The 20,951-nt window shown below is 37.8% G+C and overlaps 1 protein-coding gene across 2 annotated transcripts in view; it reads left to right on the top strand.

Moving 5' to 3' along the window:
- The window catches only part of Prex2 (phosphatidylinositol-3,4,5-trisphosphate dependent Rac exchange factor 2), a 288,407-nt gene that overhangs the window by 101,540 nt on the left and 165,916 nt on the right, over window positions 1-20,951 (top strand). For both annotated transcript variants that reach the window (XM_055603275.1, XM_055603276.1), the window contains exons 9-11: window positions 10,668-10,817; window positions 13,403-13,547; window positions 15,750-15,850. In XM_055603275.1, the coding sequence (XP_055459250.1) occupies window positions 10,668-10,817; window positions 13,403-13,547; window positions 15,750-15,850 (396 nt within the window). The remainder of the gene's footprint in view (window positions 1-10,667; window positions 10,818-13,402; window positions 13,548-15,749; window positions 15,851-20,951) is intronic.

Below are 20,951 nucleotides of genomic sequence, written 5' to 3'. Positions count from 1 at the left end.
AAAAGATACCTCTCCCCGGAAGCAGGAGCCAGAGACAGACAGAGAAGCCTCAAGCATCTAAACTGTTAAGGTCTGGGTAAGAAATGAAAGCTGGGTCTAAGAAAGTAAAGTCCTCAGGGAAAGGTTTTAAAATTAAAAAAGGTAATTTTCTGTGTTGAAAATGGAGGAAGACAGTGACACAGAGCTTCTGGGTACCATCTGAGGTTTTTTCTTTTAGCATACAAATATTTTTTTTTTCACGGATATTTCAGTTTTGTATATCCTCTTTGGAAAAGATCAGGATAAAACAGACTTGGAGAAAGAAGAGTCTGATAAAGTAGATTCTAAATTAAAGACCATAGAACAGAGCAGTTGGGGGAATCTTTGAATCAAAATAGGGAGCCTGCAGAGCAATCCAATCTGGTACTTACAATAACACTAAAAGAGGTGTTCCAGATGAGAAAAGTCCACAGAGGCTTGAGAGGCAGCCCACTGAAATGCTGAAAAGAAAGTCTTCAGCTACAGGCCAGCTTGTTCAGACTGGATATTATATGTGTATTCTTCAGGTTCAGTTACTAGATAAAGGTCTATATGCTAAAGTAGAAATGCAGATCCTGTTTAGTGTTGTCTTGGAACTAGGTCATACAATGGCTTGTGTGCTCCATTTTAGAGTTTGGAGTACTGAAATACATGCACCATGCCATAGATTCATATTCAGAATTCCAGTGGGCTTTTGCCTTAAATTCTGGAGAGCAACATTTGTTAGAGATGGTGAGTGTTTTGGAGATGCCCTTGCAAATTGGGGCTGATGGTGCTTCAACATATATATGCATTGAAATTCAACAATATTTTAGACATTATGATATGAAACTTGTTACGGATATAACTTATCCTACAGGTCAATTTTGGAAACACCTAACAATAATTTTAAAAAGATGGTCATAAAACAGAAGGGAAATATATTATTTCCCCTAAATAGATTAAATAGTGATTTATCAATCTTAAAATGTTTAAATGAAATAAGTAGCACGCCTGCTAAGACATCGTGGAATTTAGAATGGATTGCTGAATTAGAGCAGCATGTAAAGGTTCTAATTTCAAAATGGAGAACAGGGAATATGTTATGCTGGGGAAGGGTTTTTAACGTATACTCATACAGGAGGAGAGAAATTATGGGTTCCATCAAAACTAATAAAAATCAGAACAAGATCTCGATGACAAGCAATAAGTGACATCGATATTCAGAAGATAAGGCCCGAGCCCAGATTTCAGCGCTAAGTCATTGCAGAGTATGCTGTTTGGTAGAGAGTAGGAGCTGGGCTGCAGTCTGGGATGCTCTTGTGTCCACGCTCTGGGAAGCTGACAGGGAAGTAGAAGCTGCCACAGCCTTGAAATGTCAGTGTGCGGGGACTGATTTCAGCTGCTGCTTCTTCCTTCAGCAAGCCATGTGGGCTGCCGCATCAACTTTCTTCCTTCTTATTTCCCTGGTCAGTCCCATCATGGAACCCTCATTTCATTGCAGTGAGCTCAGATTTTAAATGAGAAGCTATGGCCCTGAAAGTTGTGGGCCAGACCGATTATATCCACTGCCAAGTACTCTCCATCTTAGGATGCTGGTAGGATAATGGAAACGATATCAGGCTTATCTGCAATTATCCAAGCCAACTCAGCAGCTATACTTTATCCTGATCAAAACTGAATGAGTTGAGATAAAGTTTTGAAGCCTGCCTGGAACTTCTGATGGAAAATTAAATTGGAAAAATTTTGTTCTACTTGAGTTATAGAAACATTTAGACTCATTATTCACTGTAGGTGTAGATAAAATGCTTTCTGAAGACGGCAGAAACTATCAGATGAACTAGTTGCACTGATTTGGTTCAAAATTTGCAGGAGAAATATTTGTATTTGGTGTGAGAGTCTTAGCTTTCAGCTGACATGTAAAATATAACTTAATTGTTCTCACAAACCCAGGACCTTCCACTTGTTAGGCAAAAACTGTACTGCTGAATTAAGTCCCCAACCCCTTGATAAATAATTATGGTAAATTATTTTTATAATGCTTAATGCTTAATGACTTGTATTCTATCGTTGTACTGTGATAGCATAGAAGAATTGATAGTATTGTCATTCTGAAGTGAAAACATTTGAATAATTCTTTCCCATATTATTTCTCTTTGTGCGTGAGGATGTTAGTAATTTAGTTTGTAGCCAGATTGCCATTCACCCATTTTCTAGATTTCAACGACTTTAATTTAGTTCTTCCTTGAGGATTATTGCTGGGGATATTAGTTTGTTCATAATTTTATAAACCAATCTAGTTAAAAGCAATAGCAAAAATATTAGTGAAATTTCAGTGATTAGCTTTCATAGTAAGTTTGAAATCTCCTTGAAGGACTAACTTATTTGTATGGTTTGGCAGAATGAATGAATGAAGCCTTTTGACTTTTTAAAAGTGTGGTTTATAGTTCATTGGGCAAACTGCCGGTTTTAACACAGTGGTGAAATTTGAACGTGATATGATTGGCAGCTTTAATTTTTATGATAGTTTCCCTTTTGTCTTGTTTTGCTTTGTCTGTGGTGGGTGTTATACCTAGTTTCCCATGTAAGCTGGGCAAGCATTGCATTAGTTTTGTTTTCCCTCAGATAGATTTTAAAAGTTTGATCATTTTAAAATAGAATTATTTGCAACCATTGTTTCACATAAATACTTAGAACCATCTCAAGATAGTTTAACATATTACTGTGATATTAAACTTTGCTTTTAAGTGAAATTTTAAAATATTTTCTTTTATGTCTTTTTAAAATATTATAAATGCAAACTTATAACCGTGAATTCATTTTCACTCAAATAGAAGTATTAATGTTAGTCAACTTTTTCTATTTTCTTGTCAAATGCAGAGTTTTTGGTAGTTTTTTAAGCGCTAATTGAATAGGTACCTGAGCAAAAATATTTTGTATATTTTAATAAGGTTATCATATGCTATATGGCTAATATCTGCTTATAAGTGAGTAGATACCTTGAGTGTCTTTCCACTGCTTCTGGGTTAACTCACTCAAAATGATTTGCTAAAGGGAAGAGTCCATGTGTGTGCCTTTAACTACACTAAACTATTGAGTTAAATTTATTGACATTGATTACCTTAAAAGAAACACAGTAAGAAGTTACTGATTGAGAATTCTCAATCATTTTCATATTCAGAGTTAAACATTTAAATGTATTTAGATATGTTTTATTTCCTACTAAATCCTCAATACTATGCAGAATGACCGACTAACCTTGGATTAAGGAGGGTCTATATCTGTCCAAACTGTATCCATCCAAAATACTCTGGCACAGGTTAGAAATTGCAACAGGTGCTTTACATTCAACACACTATCCTGTGTTTTACTTTTATTTTTTTAAGTATGCGATAACCCTATTAAAATCTACAGACCTAAAGAAGCTAAACAACAAGAAGGACTCTAGGGAGGATGCTTAAATCTCATTCAGAATGGCAAACAGGATAGAAATCAGAAATAGAGGAAGAGAGGAAGCAGGATGGGAGCCTACTATAGAGGGTCTTCTGAAAGGATTCACCCAAAAGGGGATCCAAGCAAATGCTAAGACTCACAGTCAAACTTTGGGCAGAGTGCAGGGAGTCTTAAGGAAGAAGAGGGCAGTAGAAGGACGCAGAGGACACAAGGAGAGCAACAAAGCTAAAGAATCTGAGCCCAGGGGATTCTGATGCACCAACCAAGGGGAGGACATAGATCCCTGCTCGGTTGTAGCCCTTAGCTCAGTCTCCATGTGGCTCCCCAAATAAGGGAAGCAGGGGCTACCTCTGTCATGACCTTTGTCCCTGTTCTTTGATCACTTGCCCCGGCAATGGAGCCTTGCCAGGCCACAGAGGAAGAGGATCCAGGCAGTCCTGATGAGACTTGATAAGCTAGGAGCAGATGGCAGGGGAGGAGAACTCCCCCTTTCAGTGAACTGGGGGAAGGGGATGGGTGGAAAGAGGAAGGGAGGGTGGGACTGGGAGAAGTTGAGAGAGGTGGCTTCAATCAGGATATAAAATGAATAAATTGTAAAAAAAAAAAAAAAAAAAAGGAAAAAGAATATTAAAATAAATAAATAAATAATTTGCATTTTCTGTAAAAAAGTATTTTGTGCCTGTTGGATAGAATACATTCTATGTCTATGTTTATGTTATTGTTATTATTATTACACATGTATGATATGACTGTGAGTAAAGGTGTAACGTGGAGTTCAGAGAACAACGCTCAGAAGTCAGCTCTTCCATTCTTTGGGTTCTGAGGACCCAACTCAGGAACTCAGGCTTCCAGAGCAAAGATATTTTACCTGCTGAACTCTCTCAGGGCCCCCGAATACATTCTAAATTAAAATTTCATAAATTTGCTATGTAACTAGAGTGCAAAAAGCACAATCTTTTCTGCTATACTTAATTTTTTTTATGTTACGTAAGGAAATTTTACTATTCAAAAAGTTAAGAGATGAGCAATGTTTTAGAGTTTTAGAGGGATATTTGAACTTTTTTTTTTTTTCACTTTTGTCCTAAGTAATGTACTGTGTTGTGTTGGATGCCCAAATTCTTTTTTTTTTTTTGCATTATTTGATAAAATCAAAGATTTATTTCAAAACTGATTTTCTTTACATTAAAAATTCATAGGAATAAGTTATAGAATTGATATATTTTCTTTTAGAATTGCTATGTTCACTGATCACTAGAACAAGGACTGAATGCATTATGGACATATAATTTTTAATATTTCATGTTTTGGACAAATGTTTTGGCGGTTCCTTCTTTTGTGGCATGTGTATACAGGGCTTGGATATTGTCCATCTTGCTAAAATGCAAATGTTATAAAAGGTTACCAGTGTGTCCACTGAGGTTTTTATGGGTGAGTTCTGGAAGAACTTCATTGCCTTCAGCAGAAGTGTGCTGAACTAATGTAAGGGACTCCCAGATCACATGGCTTCAAAGCCATTAATGACTTGTTTGGATTTGACCCTTGAATATTTCTGGTTTTACAAGAAATCAGATACATTGGATTTTTGATCTTGAACATTTCACAGTTAATATGAGTGGGAGTTTGAATTCCATTCTCCTTTGCACATCTTGGCCCATTGACTCTTACAAAATTCTGTGTTAACTACCTAATTGTTACTTCTTTTAAAAGATATTTTAAGCTCTTAAATAGGACAGAGAGGCTTGGGGTCAGTGACAGAATGCATACTTAGCACCGGAGAGGCCCTGGGTTGGATCCTAGCAACAGAGCAAATCAAGACCAAACAAAACCCACTGAGGAGAAGGTCCTGTTGACCCTTTCCTTGGTTTTAGTGAGAATGACCTTTGTGGATAAGTTTTCTAATATGGATACACTATGGTTATAGAGCTATTGACATAGTGTTGTGTTTCAAAGTAAATGAGAAGCAACTGCTTATTTTGTATAATATATGCTAATTACATTATAAAATATGTATTCATTTTGAGGCTCCATATGTGTGTGTGTATATATATATATAAGCATATATATATAACATATACAAGTTTAAAATTACAAATAATATTTTAAAAATATGGTTGAAAACAATTTTCATCTGAGCTTTAAATGGAGTATCATTTTTCTTCCATTTAAAATCATATGACACGAGATGAAGAGATAGCTCAGCAATTAAGGTCACTTACTGTTCGTCAAAAGAACTCAAGTTGGTTCCCAGCACTCACGCCGTGACAGTGACTTCATCTGCAACTGTGATAAGTCCAGCTCCAGCTTTCTCTTCTGAGCTTCCTCGATCTTTTAAACAACGGAGTAACGTTCATGAGGAAGGCTCTTGCCAGGTGACAAATGTGGAGGAGCTGTTGCATATATTTTTAATAGAAAAAGGTGTTTTGGTTTCACTTTCACTAGCTCATTAAAAACTCTCCGTAAAAGTATACAGTAATTATGAAGTCATTTTTATATTCCCCCTAAAGGCATTTAACTCCATATCGTCTACGGATTGTGAAGCTCTGCTGTTCGTAATTGACTGTGAACATGAGTTAAGTAAAAATAAGAGAGTCTGCAAAGTTTCTTTTATGTGATTAAAGTTCAGTATGGCCAAAAGTTGCTGACTCTGGCTCAATGTACCTAGCTTGAAGCAAAACATCACATGACAAAATTGAGTCTTCAAAGAAACAAAAAAACTTCTACTTTATATCCCCCTTTCTGTTCTAAAAAATTATTTTTACCTTTAACATTAATGATCTACACACAATAAGAATAATTATGGGAACCATAAAACTAAACCATCAGACAATAGTCAAAGAAAATAACATTAAATTTCCATCAATATACAATAATTAAACAAAATAGCTTTTAAATTTCTAAAGTTACACAAAATAACCTTAAATTTCTTTAAACATAAAATACAAAATAACTTAAATTTCTATTAATATACAAGAATCCACACCAAGATAAAATAACACATCAAACAACCAAAACATGCTCCCCACCTTTTGGGAATGGGAAAGTTGTGTAGTCAAAGATCTCTTTTCAATGGTCTATGAAAATCTGGGATATTGGCCAAGTCCTGTATCTTTTTCTGTCCATTATCTGTGTTGTCTGTCCAGTCTCTGTGTTGTCTTTCCTTTGGACTAGCCTTTTTGAATATTATTTGCATGGAAATTTTGGAAAAATCAGTAATTGAGGCAGCTTGTGAGAGTGAATCATCTGGGCTATTTGCTTTGTGAAGATATTCATATATCAGGTGATTAGATATTTTCCCTGGTCAGATCTAATCTTTTGTGGGTAACCGTATGTTGTCATTCCCTGTAGATACATAAGCATAACCATGTTCCCATCTCAAAACCATTGCAGGTTTCCAGTCTAATGTTACCACATCCTTATAGTATATAGGTTGATATATATAACCATAGTTCTTCAGGTTTTTTATTTTTTAAAACTCAGTGTCTCTCAGCTGCTGTTGTTCCTTTTCCACCAATATTAAGAATATTTAAAGTTAGCAAAACATTATTTAGTCTGTCCCTGGGGTTCTTTACTCCTCCTTTTTGTTTAATAAACATCTCTTTTAAGGTACGATGGGCTCTTTCTACAATTGCTTGTCCTGTAGGATTGTGTGGCATACTGGTAATGTGCTGTATATTATAATATGCAAAGAATTGTTTCATCTTATTGGATACATATATGGGAGCATTATCACTCTTAATTTGTGTAGGTATCCCCATAATTGCCATTATTTCTAGTAAGTGTGTAATTACACAACCAGCCTTTTCAGAACTTAAAGCAGTTGCCCATTGAAACCAATGGTACAGTGTATATACCTTTGTTTTCCAAATTCTGCAAAATGAAAAACATCTATCTACCAGATTTCATTTTGTTTGGTTCCCCAGAGTTACTACCAGCAGGTAATGGAACTTGGTTGTATAGAGGATGTTGGACATTTTTTTTTTCCTTTGGCTTGTTGCCAAGTGATAGATAATTGTTTCTTTAAATGTTTCCCATTAACATCATTTTCTCATGAAAATTTGAGGCTTCTAACACATTCCCTATTAGTAATTGGTTAATTTTCTCACTTGCTTGTGTCAGTGGACCTGGCAAGCCTGTGTGAGACTGAATATGAGTAATATATATAATGGATAGTTTCTATTCTGATGGCCTGTTGTAATTCCATTAAACAATAATGTTATTTCTGAGTTATTAGGAACAAATTCAACAGTCTCTATATGCAAAACAACTTTCTGCACATAAAGTATCAGTACTTATATTAAGAGATTCAGGAAAATCTAATAATAAGGAGGATTGCATACAGTTCTGAGTTTTCAAATGAGTTATATGAACTTTTGGTCACCTTGCTTATTTTGTCTGTATTATAATCTGCCATCCCCTTCTTGTTTGTATCAGTATAGAATGTTGGTGCCTCTGGAATTGTTGTTTGCTTTACAATTTGTGTAAGAATCCAATTAGTTCTTTTTATAAACTGAATATATTTGCTTTTAGGATGTTTTTATTATTAATTTCTCCCAAGTAGTTACTACTAGCTCTTTGCCAATCTTCATTGATTACCCGCAATGACATAATCTCAGTACTAGTAATGAGGTACCACAATTTTGGCTGGGTCTGTTCCACACAGTTGATGTACTTTTATTCTAACTTTTATAATTAATACAGAAACATTTTCTGTACATGTCTTCAATTTTTTTTACTTTGTTTACATGGCAAGAAAATCCATTCCATAATACTATCTTCCTTTGCATAATGGGTCCAGTAGGGGAATGATTTTAAGGCAAAATGACCAAAATACAATCAAGTTTAGGATCAATTTGATCCATCTGGCAATATTTGTTCTACAACAGTTAACTATTTTTCTGATTCAGCTGTTAGACATCTTAGACTGTTTCATTTTTTATCTCCCTGTAATGTTTGAAACATATTACTTATCTCATGTAAGTACTCAATCCAGTTGTAGGCCTCAGCCAGTTAATATCTCCCAGTAATCTTTAAAAATCATTAAGAGTTTGCAATTGGTCCCTATAGATCTGTACCTTCTGTGGTTGAGTATTTTGTTGACTGATTTTATAAATCAAATAGCTAAGTGAATCTCCTTTTTGTATTTCTTCTGGAGCAATCTGTAACCCCTAACTTGGTAGACATTTTTGGGTTTCCTTAAACATTTTCTCTAAAGTCTGTCAGAATTGGCTAACAAAAAAATCATCCATGGTAATGATATATGATAGACTGAGGAAATTGCCTACGAATTATTTCTAATGGTTGTCACACAAAATATTGACAAAAAAGTTGGACTATTTAACATTTCCTGTGGCAACACCCTCCAGTGTTATCTCCTTATTAGACTACTATCGTTCAGAGTAAGTGCTAAGAAAGCGAACTTTTCCCTGTCCTGCTCATACAAGGGTATTTTGAAAAAGCAATCTTCAAGCAATCTTCAATTATTATTATAGGCCATGATCTAGGTAACAAAGAAGATAAAGGAAGTCCAGGTTGTAAAGGACCCATTGGTTGAATTACTCTATTGACTGCTCTTAAGTCTTGTCATCATCCTCCATTTTCCCGATTTCTTTTTGACAACAAACACAGGGGAATTTCATGGGCTGGTAGACTCTTTTATATGTTTAGCCTCCAGCTGCTCCTGTACCAGTTGTTCAAGTGCCTGTAATTTTTCTTTTGATATGAGCCACTGCTCTTGACACACAGGTCTGATCAGTATCCATTTCAGGGGCAAGGCTGTTGGTATCTTAGCAGTGGCCCCTATTATAAATTTGGAAACTCAATCCCTGTGCTATCCTGTGTTTGGACAATAGGCACAATAGCTGTGTTTGTTCTCAATCACTCATATCAATACCTTCTCCAGGAGCATCTACCATATCATCCCTAATTTCCTCACTTTCTGTTCCTCGGATTGCAGGAATATTAATTTGAGTACCCCACTGTTGTAAAAGATCCCTTGTCCATAAATTTATCAATATGTCAACCACGTAGGGTCTCATCTTCCCTGTTTGCCCTTCTGGTCCCACACATACAATCTATTGGTCACTTTATCTTATTTGTGATAATTTACCAATTCCTATAAACTGTGTATAAACCTTCTGAAGTGGCCAATCTGGATTCCAAGACTTTTGGGAAAATATACTTACATCATCTCATGTGTCCACCAAAGCTTTTATTTCAACACCACTCATTTGTACCATTAATTTGGGTCTCATTAACCACTGTTTGCCAGAACACACATTTGCCTGTACTCCCAAAAGCCCCTGTTTTTTTTCTACTGGTGTGGCCTTGCCCTTGATGTAAGGAAACAGTAACAGCTGAGCATTTCTATCCCCTGCATTAATTTGCATCTCCTTTTTCACATACAGCATGATTTTAATTTCTTCCTTGCAATCCCCATCTATGATACCGGGATGCAAAATAAATCCTTGAGAAGTTAATCCACTTCTTCCCAGGATTATTACTACCATCCCTGAAGGTAAAGGACCATAAACCCCATTGGTTATCTTACAGTATTCAGCATTTTGGTGAGAGGCATATCTGTGGACAAATCCAAAACTCCACTACCTTCAGTGGCACGATAGTTCAGGTTGCCATTCATTTCTCTTCCATCTTGGAGTCTTTGCTTGTGGGCATGGCTGACTAGTAAGCACAAATTATGTTACTGTTGCTCCTGTTTTATATGGAATGGCATGGGTTCGCAGATCCCTTTCATTCTGGTACTGTGATATCACTTAACGTGCATATGTTTCTGTTTGTTGTGCTTTACTTGCGTACACCCATTCTTTTCCGCTTACTTTATTTCACCACAACATTCATCAAACAATAGAAATTTATCTGTTCAGCAAGACTCTCCCTCCCACCCCGAAACCTAGAATTTATTTTCAGGAAGTGTTAGAAAGATAAGATGAACTTAATATCTTGAATGTTTGATTATTGAAAAAAATGCCTAAAAGTTTATTTTATTGCTTTCAAAAATGGGGCAATATATTTGGACATAGTTTAAATGCTTGTTAATTTATAGTATTGAATTACATACTGTGAGTTAGATATGTTCCATTACTGAGCACTAAATATAACTACCATGTAAATATTTTCATTTTCATATGTATGTTATATGAGTGTCATGCATCATGAATTAGATGTTCACACTGTTAGTTATTGCTCTTGTTACTTTTCAGCTGACTTTCACAGCAGTGGGCACATTGTTGTGAATGGGTGGAAGATTCACAACACAGCAAAAAATAAATGGTTTGTTTGCATGGCCAAAAGCCCCGAAGAAAAGCACGAATGGTTTGAAGCTATTTTGAAAGAAAGAGAACGCCGGAAAGGTGGGTGCAAAAAGTACGAGTTACTGTGCTTTGTAAAAATTCTTAGCATGAGAGAAGATAATGGAAAAAAATTATGAGGGCATGTGTTGATTCATGATGTTCACTTTGATTTACTATGCAATGTAATTGCCACCTTAAAATGGAAGTAAAACCTTGCATATAGTTGGGAACATTAAGATAGTGAGTATGTCTGGCGATGCCTTTTCTTTCTGTTGCTTTCGAATTAGTTCAGATTTGAAGGCTGATTTCACATTGTTTTTGTACATTACTCTTCCCACCTCTGAAACAGGGTCGCAGCCTTGCTTTGAGAGACAGATTATCAGTCATACCGTGCATTGCCTGGGACCGCCAAGGACTGTTCTATGTTTTTGTAGCATATTGAAAATTCCTAGACCACAGAGGTTAACTTTCTAATTCAGATTAAGGCACTTTGTACATACACACACTGACTTTAATATTATCTGAATGTCATTGAATACAATATAATGCCACCAATAAGTAGCTTGTCTCTATGTGAAATCCTGTTTAAAACTTGCTCCATGGTTTCAGAAAGATTTTCAAACGTATCTGGTCTGGCAGTAGCTCATCATGTACAGTTTGTCTCTGAAGTAGTTAATTGTGTACATCTGTCTCTGAAGCCTAAAATTTGTTTCCAAGAAGCATTAGAAAGATAAAATGAACTTAGTATCATGAAAGGTTTATTATTGGAAAATGCATAAAATATTCTTACAACATATTTGGTAATATGATTACATGATTATTAATTTGTAGTATTTTGTTTATATGCTGTATTAATACTGTGAGTTCTATGGATTTCTATAATTCAACTCAGAAGAAGAAAAATATTTTTTAATCAACCTTGGATTCCTAGGAAGCACGACACTATTGATTGCTTTCCCAGAGATTTCAAAATCAAACACCTCATTGGCAACAGAGTTTTAGAATACCTCCCAGCCCCTTTTTTTTCCCAAGGGCTGGGAATTTCAACCTCTGCCACATTTCCTCCTATTCCCATCCACTGATTGTGAATGTTCCCAGGATTTCAGCTTTGACTCGGGCTTCCTCTAGTATTCTTTGCTTGGCTTATCCTTTCTCATTAGAGTGACTTCTGTTCCAATGTTTGTGTACTTCTCTGTGCCCAGCATTCTCTTCCATCTTGGGCTTCTTACTCACATGCTGTGCTGACCCCTGGTCTTTACCTGACATTGACAGAACTTCTTCCTTTTTTTTTTTTTTTTTAAAAAAAAAAACACATCATTTATTTTTTTATTGATTACAATTTATTCACTTTGTATCCCAGTTCTAGCCCCCTCCCTCATTCCCTCCCAATCTCCCCCCCTTCCCTCTTCTCCTCTCATGCCCCTCCCCTAGTCCACTGATAGGGGAGGTCCTCCTCCCCTCTGACCCTAGCCTATCAGGACTCATCAGGAATGGCTGCATTGTCTTTCTCTGTGGCCTGGTAAAGCTGCTTCCTCCTCAGGGGGAGGTGATCAAAGAGCCAGCCACTGAGTTCATATCAGAGACAGTCCCTGTTCCCCTTACTAGGGAACCCACTTGGACACTGAATTGCCATGGGGTACATCTGTGCAGGGGTTCTAGGTTATCTTCATGCATGGTCCTTGGTTGGAGTATCAGTCTCAGAAAATACTCCTGGGCCCAGATATTTTGGTTCTGTTGCTTATGCTCCACACTTACAGAGGTTCTTTCTACTCTGCAGTTTGCTTGAAAAGCAACCCCACTTCCTTTACACTTTTGAAACCTGGAAGGCATCCCTAGTTTCCCTCTTCCTTCATAGGTAACCAGACACTTCTGTTTTCCAGCTATACCACCTCCTGGTTATTTCTCAACAACTTCTTCATTTTGTGCTCCTTCTTGTTTTCAGGGGCTCAGGCTTGCTTGAATTTTCTCAGCTTTCTTCTAAGTGTTTTTCTCTTTTGAAACTTTCCCTCCTTGCTTTGTTGCATATACTCCATCCTCTAAGCTACATGTAAAGTGGTGCAACTTCCTTTCCATAGTCCCTGCCTTTCTCACTGGCTCATTCAAATATGTCCACTTCTCCCCAGTACCCAAGGAATGAAGTGATTTAACCCCTCAAGGACACTACGAAACCTACCAGAGCACAGGCATTCTCATCTAAACCCCAGGACTCTGTGTCTTGGATTGTTCAGCTTCAGTAGCTCTTGTAAAAAAATTCTTTCTTATAAGTGAGGTTTCACGATTCTACATTTAAACGTGGTCTTCTTGTGAACAGTTTCATGGTGTTTCTCACAAAGAGGCGAGATATGCTGAATGAGCCATCAGTGCAATATGGTTTCCCTTCCACTCTGAACCTCATGCCCAGTTATGCTAATCTCAAGTGCCTCTCCCCCACCGGCAGAATCATGTGCCCTGAGGGCACAGCTGCACAGAAGTACCTTGTGCCATGGGGATATGGACTTAGTCTCAGTAGGATGCTATGAATTACTTAAAGACTGAGCTCAAACCTACAGCCACTGTGATGGTAGATACGGCAATGAGGGCTTGCTAAATAAGGGTGTGAGAGAACAGATAAGTTAACTTGATGCTTATTATGTTATTTTTGATAGGTTTGAAATTAGGAATGGAACAAGACACCTGGGTAATGATCTCTGAGCAGGGTGAGAAACTGTATAAAATGATGTGCAAACAGGGAAATCTGATCAAAGACAGAAAAAGGAAACTGACTACATTCCCTAAATGCTTCCTGGGAAGGTAAGCATGGGCTCTTAGGAGCATCATCTATATCGTATGATTTGTGTTTAAAAGTTATTATCCTAAGCCTTTTTGAATTCTTACTCCTAATCCATGTTTTCTGAACAATAAGGAGATGAGGTAATGGACAAAGATTCAGGGTAATGGCCAGCCCCTTGAACCAACCGTTTTTGAGCTCCACAATTACTGATATGCCGTGTTGTCGGGATGAATCGGAGCCTGTGGTGAGGCAAGGAGTTTCAGGCAGGCCATGTGCCTTCTCGGGACCGGACAAGGATGTGATGTTGAAGCGTGCAGCGCCTGAGACTCAGAGTTGGGCATAAATCCGTAAAGTGGAGGGATATTGGAGAGCTGAGAGAAAATACTCTAAAGTCTTGTTTAGTCAGAATTCATACAACCAGAGTCAAGACAAAAGGGTGCAGATTAAGAGTCTGGTTGTTTGTCATGTGAGGGGCCTAGAAGAGAGACCGTATGTCATTTAGGTACACGACATTCCCTGAATGAGATGGGGCGCTGCTTCACTGGGGTCTCCTTAGGCCAGGCTCTAGAATGGCTTCTTTCTGTATGTAGTTTTGAATTCAGTAATCCATACTTAAGCGTTTCATGTCTCTGGAGTTAATTAGAGAGGTAGGATCTATGGATCAGGGAACTTGACACATTCATGTAGTAAGAGAATGTTGATGCCACCACTGTTTAGAATAATGGCCTGGAACAGTTAAGTTTCTATTTCCCTTTGATCCATGAAGTTGATGGATCTGTGCCCACCAGGATATCTTTTAACCAGGATATGGTATTCGTATGGCCGCATCTGAACTGTAAGTCAGGAAACCTCAGACTGAAAGCCAGCATTTGCTCTCTTATCAAGAGGGAGTGGTCCTTACAGCAGGATCACACCATTCGTGAAGACGTTAGAAAAGTTCTCCATCTGTGCTCCATCCACACCCCTTAGGTAACAGCTGGTAAAAAGGATAACTACCTTGACATGGAAGACCCAACATGCACCACAAAGATGGCCTGTCTTGTGATAATTTGATGGCCTATGGTCATATACCCACTTCCAAGAGAGCACTGCAAGTTAAGGCATCTCAGCAGCTTTTACCGGCATGCCACATAGCCATAGAAGGTCTTTTCTTTATTGATAAAGCCACTTGAGAATTACTTTCCGGTCTCTCTCCCACATTAAAAAATATATATATACCACCTTATCACATCAGTGTTTAAATCAGCTCCTTTTCTCATCTCAATTTGACATTTAGTGAATTAAGCAAAATCAGAATGAAGACTTATGCTTTAGCTTCATATTATCTAGTTCAACCTTCTGGCCTTTGTCAGAGCCATTGTGTGCCAGGCCCTGTGCTGATATACCTCACCCTAAACAATCCTACAGCAGCACCATAATATTAATAGTTCCAATGTGCTCCCCCGATGCCAAAGAAACAGGGCTTGACTTTATAGTGTTATATTTCAGGCCCACGATTGTAATCATTACATGGTATCTTATGTTTTTTAAACCTTTTCTCCTTTATTTTCTTAAATTATTTATTTATATTTTTCTTACACGTTGGCATTCTTTTATTTGATTTTTTAATGAAAGAGTGGAAAGCCCTTTTCCATTTTCCTGCCTTAGCATGTATTTCTTAAGCTAAACAACCTACTTGGAGAGTTTTGTGTCTCGCGATTAGTTGATTGAGGGATTTGTTACCTGTGGGAACAATGGATAGGAATGTTTTTGGTAATGGCCATGGCTTCAGTTCTTTGCCCTGTGTGCAAATAATAAAAATGGTTCTGAATCACATTCATCGGTTTATGTAAATGGTCAAGTGTTGATGTTTTAAAACATAAGCATGGCAACATGTTAATTGCAAAAATGTCTGTATTTATGGAGTTTGTATCTCAGTGATACCCATGACTATCTGCTTTTGCGGGGAGTGTCATCTTTTAAGTAAATCTATACTCAAATACTCTCTTTGGGAAAGAGGAGCCTCCCTAAGTGCAATTATTTAGTGGGTGCAGTGTGTAGGAGAGGCTCAGCATGTTTGGATTCTTAAGACAGATTCGGACTTTGTGGTTGTGAGCCCAGTGCATGTGAAAAACTTCTGGGTGATGTCTTGAAAACGGTGCTTTGTGTACTTACGATTCCTTTCATACTATGGGGACCACACAGACACAGATCTTATCCTTTCAGTTGTCTTTCTCTTGCAGTGAGTTTGTGTCATGGCTGCTGGAAATTGGAGAGATTCATAGGCCTGAAGAAGGAGTTCACCTTGGACAAGCCTTGTTAGATAATGGGATCATCCACCATGGTGATTATTTCATTGATTTGTTTTTTCATTGTTTTGCATTCACGAATGGCCTGTGTTTGAGTCCCACATCTGTTTTAGTTACAAAAAATTTCCACTTTGTGGCATTGTTTTCTCTTTCAGTGCTTTCAATACCTAATGCGTAAAGAACAGTATATCATGGGTTTAAGGTTATACAGTTGTCATTCTTTAAAATAGGCAAGAACCAGAATACCAATAAGTAGCAGATTGTGAAAGGAGAGATGCCTAGCTCTGACTAGAGTTTGTAAGATTGCCCCATGGGGGCAGTTGCATTGGTGATGGGCATTGCAGGATGAACAGAACTCAAGACAGCAGAAGGGGCTTCATTTCTGAGGAGTTGAGGACACTCGGTTATAGTAGGAGGAATGTCTATGGTGGCCACTTGAGGAACGGCAGTAGACTCTCATGTGGCTGCAGTGAGGGCTCCATGGGCCCGTATCCTGAGAGGGGCTTGTGGTAGCAAAGGTAGGAAGACACCTCATATTAGCAGGATGGCCCACTGGCTGTGTGCTGAAGGTCAGGAGCTGATGCTTGAAGCCATGGCCAGAACTTGGTTTCTCTCAGATCATGACGACTGCAGTACTGAAGGTCCGCAGTGTAGAAGTTAAAGGCTGCAGCACCCAGACCTGCAGGAAGACTGAGCCCGACCTAGGGGTGACAGAAAAAGGATTCTTTGGAGCAACGTGCAGAAATGTGAAGAAATCTTGGGGGGGGGAGGAATAGAGTTGATTTTACCTAAATATATGTCTATTTGAAATTGTCAAAAATTTTTAAAAAGATCGACAAATCAAATGAACGCAAATAAAAGAGCGGAAGCATGTCTGTGCTAGTCAGTTTATACTGGCTGTAGTATACTTGAATCCATAACACAGTCTCTTTTAAAAGCATTTTCATATCTAGTTATTTTGTGCATCTGCGTGCCTCAGCATGCATTTAGAGGATAGATGACACCTTTTGGGAGTCAGTTCCCTCCTTCCTCCTTTTGGGTTCCAGGGATTGAGCTCAGGTGGCCTTGCCAGCAGGTACCTTTCTCCTCTGAGCCATCTTCTTGGCTCAGTATAGAGTCTTAAAATAAAAAAATTTAAAAGCATTTTTATTAAAAATTATTTTCAAACTTGAAGTGCAAGAATTCTTCAAATATTTAAGTTGGAAGAATTAAAAATTGTTTTGAACAATTATATTTATAGCCTGGTTCATTCTTTTTACTGAGAAATATAGCCCAGAGAACTGTCTATCAGTATTCTTCAGTTATTTACTGTTTAAATTCAGGGGCCTAGGCTTATTACACTGTAGTCAGGATTTGATCAACTATAAAGTTAGATTTAAAATGTAACATTTTTTTAAAATAAATTTTTATTTTTATATTAATTACAGTTTATTTACTTTTTATCCCAGCTGTAGCCCCCTTCCTCGTTCCCTCCCAATTCCATGAAATCTAACATTTTTATGAAAGAAATCTTTTAAAAATATTTCTAATTCTCCAAAACTGGATGTGAGGAACCCTGTTGTGGAGTTCCTTATTAAGAGAGTAATTCCATTCGAATGAAGAGATAGGAACTGAACGCTCTAGCACTGAGTGCATGCTTCCAAGCTGAACGTTGTAAAGCAGAATTCTTGAAGCTGAATGAGCCATCTGTTTAAAAGAGAGAGAGAAAGAGAGAGAAAGAGACCGAGAGACTGAGACTATTGTTACTATTATTCACATAGCACATATTATTGGCCTTCCTGTAGACTCCTAGATTGGGACAGCATGTGCTCTCTCTGTGACCCAGTGTTAATATTTGTCTTCTCTAACTACTACACAAAGAAGAAATACTTGTGTGATATTTCAGAACTCTCATCTGGTACATCCCGCAGTGTGCGAAAGTTGGTTGTATAAGCTTCTGAGTGCTGTTAATCAAGTTAAAAACACCCTTAAACTTGTTGTTAAACACGATTATTATTAACATTGAAATTGCATAACAAGGTACATAATGAACAGGGTGATGGTGCATGAAACCCAGCACTTCCCAATTATTTCACATTTTCCCGTGCCTCTACAGGTTCTATGTGCTGTGGGAACACTGTGTGTTTGCTGTGCCAGCGGCTTAGACGTGTGTGTATGTGTGTGTGTGTGTGTGTGTGTGTGTGTGTGTGTGTGTACCATGTCTGTGCTTATTAATAAATCCTTGGATATATGTCTGGATTCACCACATGCTGTTCCTTTTGACAGCATATTCTCTCTTTTCAACATTCCCAGCATAAAGATTACAGTTTTCTTCCCAGTCATGAACATATAGCTCTTTGTAGCACATTATCTACCCGGAGAATGTTGCATTCTCTAAATGGAAAATATTTAAATATAACCTGTTCAACCTTTATTTTAAACACCCTTTTCCATAGTGTCGAGAAGGTTTCTCCATTTATTTCTTCTAGTGGTTTTGCAGACTCAGGCTGTACGTTTGATTTTAATTCATTTTGAGTTGATTTATTGTATGTGGTGTCAGATGTGGCTCCATTTTCATTCTTGGGCATGTGTATGTATGCTTTCCCCAGTACTACTTAATGAAGAAACGTTTTTCCTGTAGTGCATTCCTGGCAACCTTAGCTAAGGTCAATCAAGTAAATGTGTGGGGTTATCTTGGGCTTGTCTGCCATGTTCCAGTGCTCCTTTGTCTCTTTGTGTTACTACCACAAGGCTTTGATTACTACAGTTCTTGTAGTTTGTTTTGAAGTCAATATGCGTCCAGCTTTGTTCTTTGTGTAAAATTGTCTTGACTATTCTTTGTTGTTGATTTTCCACAGAGATCCTAGTGATTTTGGTTTTTTTTTTCATGTTCCTGTGAAACATGATACTAGAATTTTGATTGGTATTGCATTTGATCTGTGTATCACTTTGGGTATACTGGACATTTAAATAATATTAATCCTGTCAATTCATGAGCACAGACTATATTTCCATTAATTTATGTCTTCTTAAATTTTTTTCAACAATGTTTTATAGCCTTTAGTATATGGAGCATTTATTCCCCTTGGCCAAATTCATTCCCAAGTTATATATTTTTTTTAATGCCATTATCAGTGTGGTCTTAAAGTCTTTTTGGATAGTTCATTTTCAGCATCCAGAAATGCTATTGATGTGTTTCTATTGATTTTGTCCTTGTATGCTGATTTGTACCTTTACTAAATATGTTGTTCAGTTTTTAGAAAAGATTTTGTGCTCATAGAAGACGTAGAAACTTTTTTTTTTTTTTCTGTTTCCAAATTGTATATCTTTTATTTCTTTTCCTGTCGTTGGTCTGGTCAGGAATTGTAGTCCTGTGTGGAACAGAAGCATAACTAAACACAATGACTTTGCTTTTCGTGCAAAGCCCCAAACAAAGCCAAGACATATGCCCAGAGCTGCAGTGAGGAATGCTGGCACTAACCAAAGGAGAGTAGTGGGTGGGAGTAAGCCAACTGAGGTCTCTGTCTAAAAGACACGGAAAGGAGCTTTCATCGGGGAACCTGACGTATATTCATATAGGGAAGAGTCTTCATCACAGGTAGAGGTCATTGCACTCCCGAAAATGCTCATGTAATCAAGGTTATCCTTCTCTATACATCCCAGAGTTTTTAGGTGGCTGATGGGACTACACCATACTAAAGAGTTTAATAGTGTATTAAGACTGAATAGGTCGAAGATGCTGTCTTTTTTCCATTGAATGGATTTGGCTTCTTTGTCAAATATTGAGAATTCATAGGTGTGTGGGTTTATTTCTGGGTCTTCTATGCGATTCCATTGATCCTCCTTTCTGTTTCTATGCCAATACCATGCAGTTTTTATTACTGTTGCCCTGTAGTACAGCTTGAGATCGGGAATGGAGATACCTCCAGATGATCTGTTGTTGTACAGGATCGTTTTGGAGATTCTGGGTTTTTTGTTTCTCCATATGAAGCTGAGAATCTTTTTTTCAAAGGGAACCCTCCTCCATTGCTGGTGGGAATGTAAACTGGTTCAACCACTCTGGAAGTCAATCTGGCGCTTTCTCAGACAACTAGGAGTAGTGCTACCTCAAGACCCAGCTATACCACTCCTAGGTATATACCCAAAATTTGCTCAAGTACACAACAAGGACATTTGTTCAACCATGTTCATAGCAGCTTTATTTGTAATAGCCAGAACTTGGAAACAACCCAGATGTCCATCAACGGAGGAATGGATACAGAAACTGTGGTATTTTTACACAATGGAATACTACTCAGCAATCAAAAAGGAAGAAATCATGAAATTTGCAGGCAAGTGGTGGGATCTAGAAAAGATCATTCTGAGTGAAGTATCCCAGAAGGAGAAAGACAAACTTGGTATATACTCGCTTATATAGACCTACAAGACATGATAAACATAATGAAATCTACACACCTAAAGAAGATAATCAAGAAAGTGGACACAGGCGAAGGTGATTAATCCTCATTTAGAAAGACAAATGGGATGTGCATTGAACTTATGACAGGAGTCTATCACAAAAGGCATCTGAAAGACTCTACCTAGCAGTGTTTCAAAGCAGACACTAAGACTCATAACCAAACCCTCGGCAGAGTGCAGGGAATCATATGAAAGAAGGGAAGTTAGTATGATATGGAAAGGATAGGAGCTCCACAAGGTCCAAATATATCTGGGCACAGGGTCTTTTCTGAGACTGACACTCAACCAAGGACCATCTATGGATATAACCTAGAACTTCTGCTCGGATGTGGCCTGTGGTAGCTCAGTAACCAAGTAGTTTTCCAAAGTAAGGGGAACACGGACTATTTCTAATAGGATCTCAAGGGCAGGCTGTTTGACCCCCACCCCAGGGGAGGAGCAGTCTGTTAGGCCACAGAGGAGGACTTTGCAGCCAGCCCTGAAGATACCTGATAAAACAGGGTCAGATGAAAGGGGAGGAGGTCCTCCCCTATCAGGGGACTTGGAAAGGGGCAGGGAGGAGACCAGGGAGGGAGTGTGGGGTTGGGGAGGGAATGAGGGAGCGGGATACAGCTGGGACACAGAGTTAACAAAATGTAACTAAAAAGAAAAATAAAATAAAAAAAAAATTAAAAAAAAAAAAAAAAAAAAAAAAAAAAA

Source organism: Psammomys obesus, unplaced genomic scaffold (genome assembly GCF_907164565.1).
Source record: "Psammomys obesus unplaced genomic scaffold, mPsaObe1.curated_primary_1811, whole genome shotgun sequence".
Classification (NCBI taxonomy): domain Eukaryota; kingdom Metazoa; phylum Chordata; class Mammalia; order Rodentia; family Muridae; genus Psammomys; species Psammomys obesus.
The sequence above is the reverse complement of the archived record's forward strand: the minus strand, read 5'-3'. Positions and strand labels throughout refer to the sequence as shown.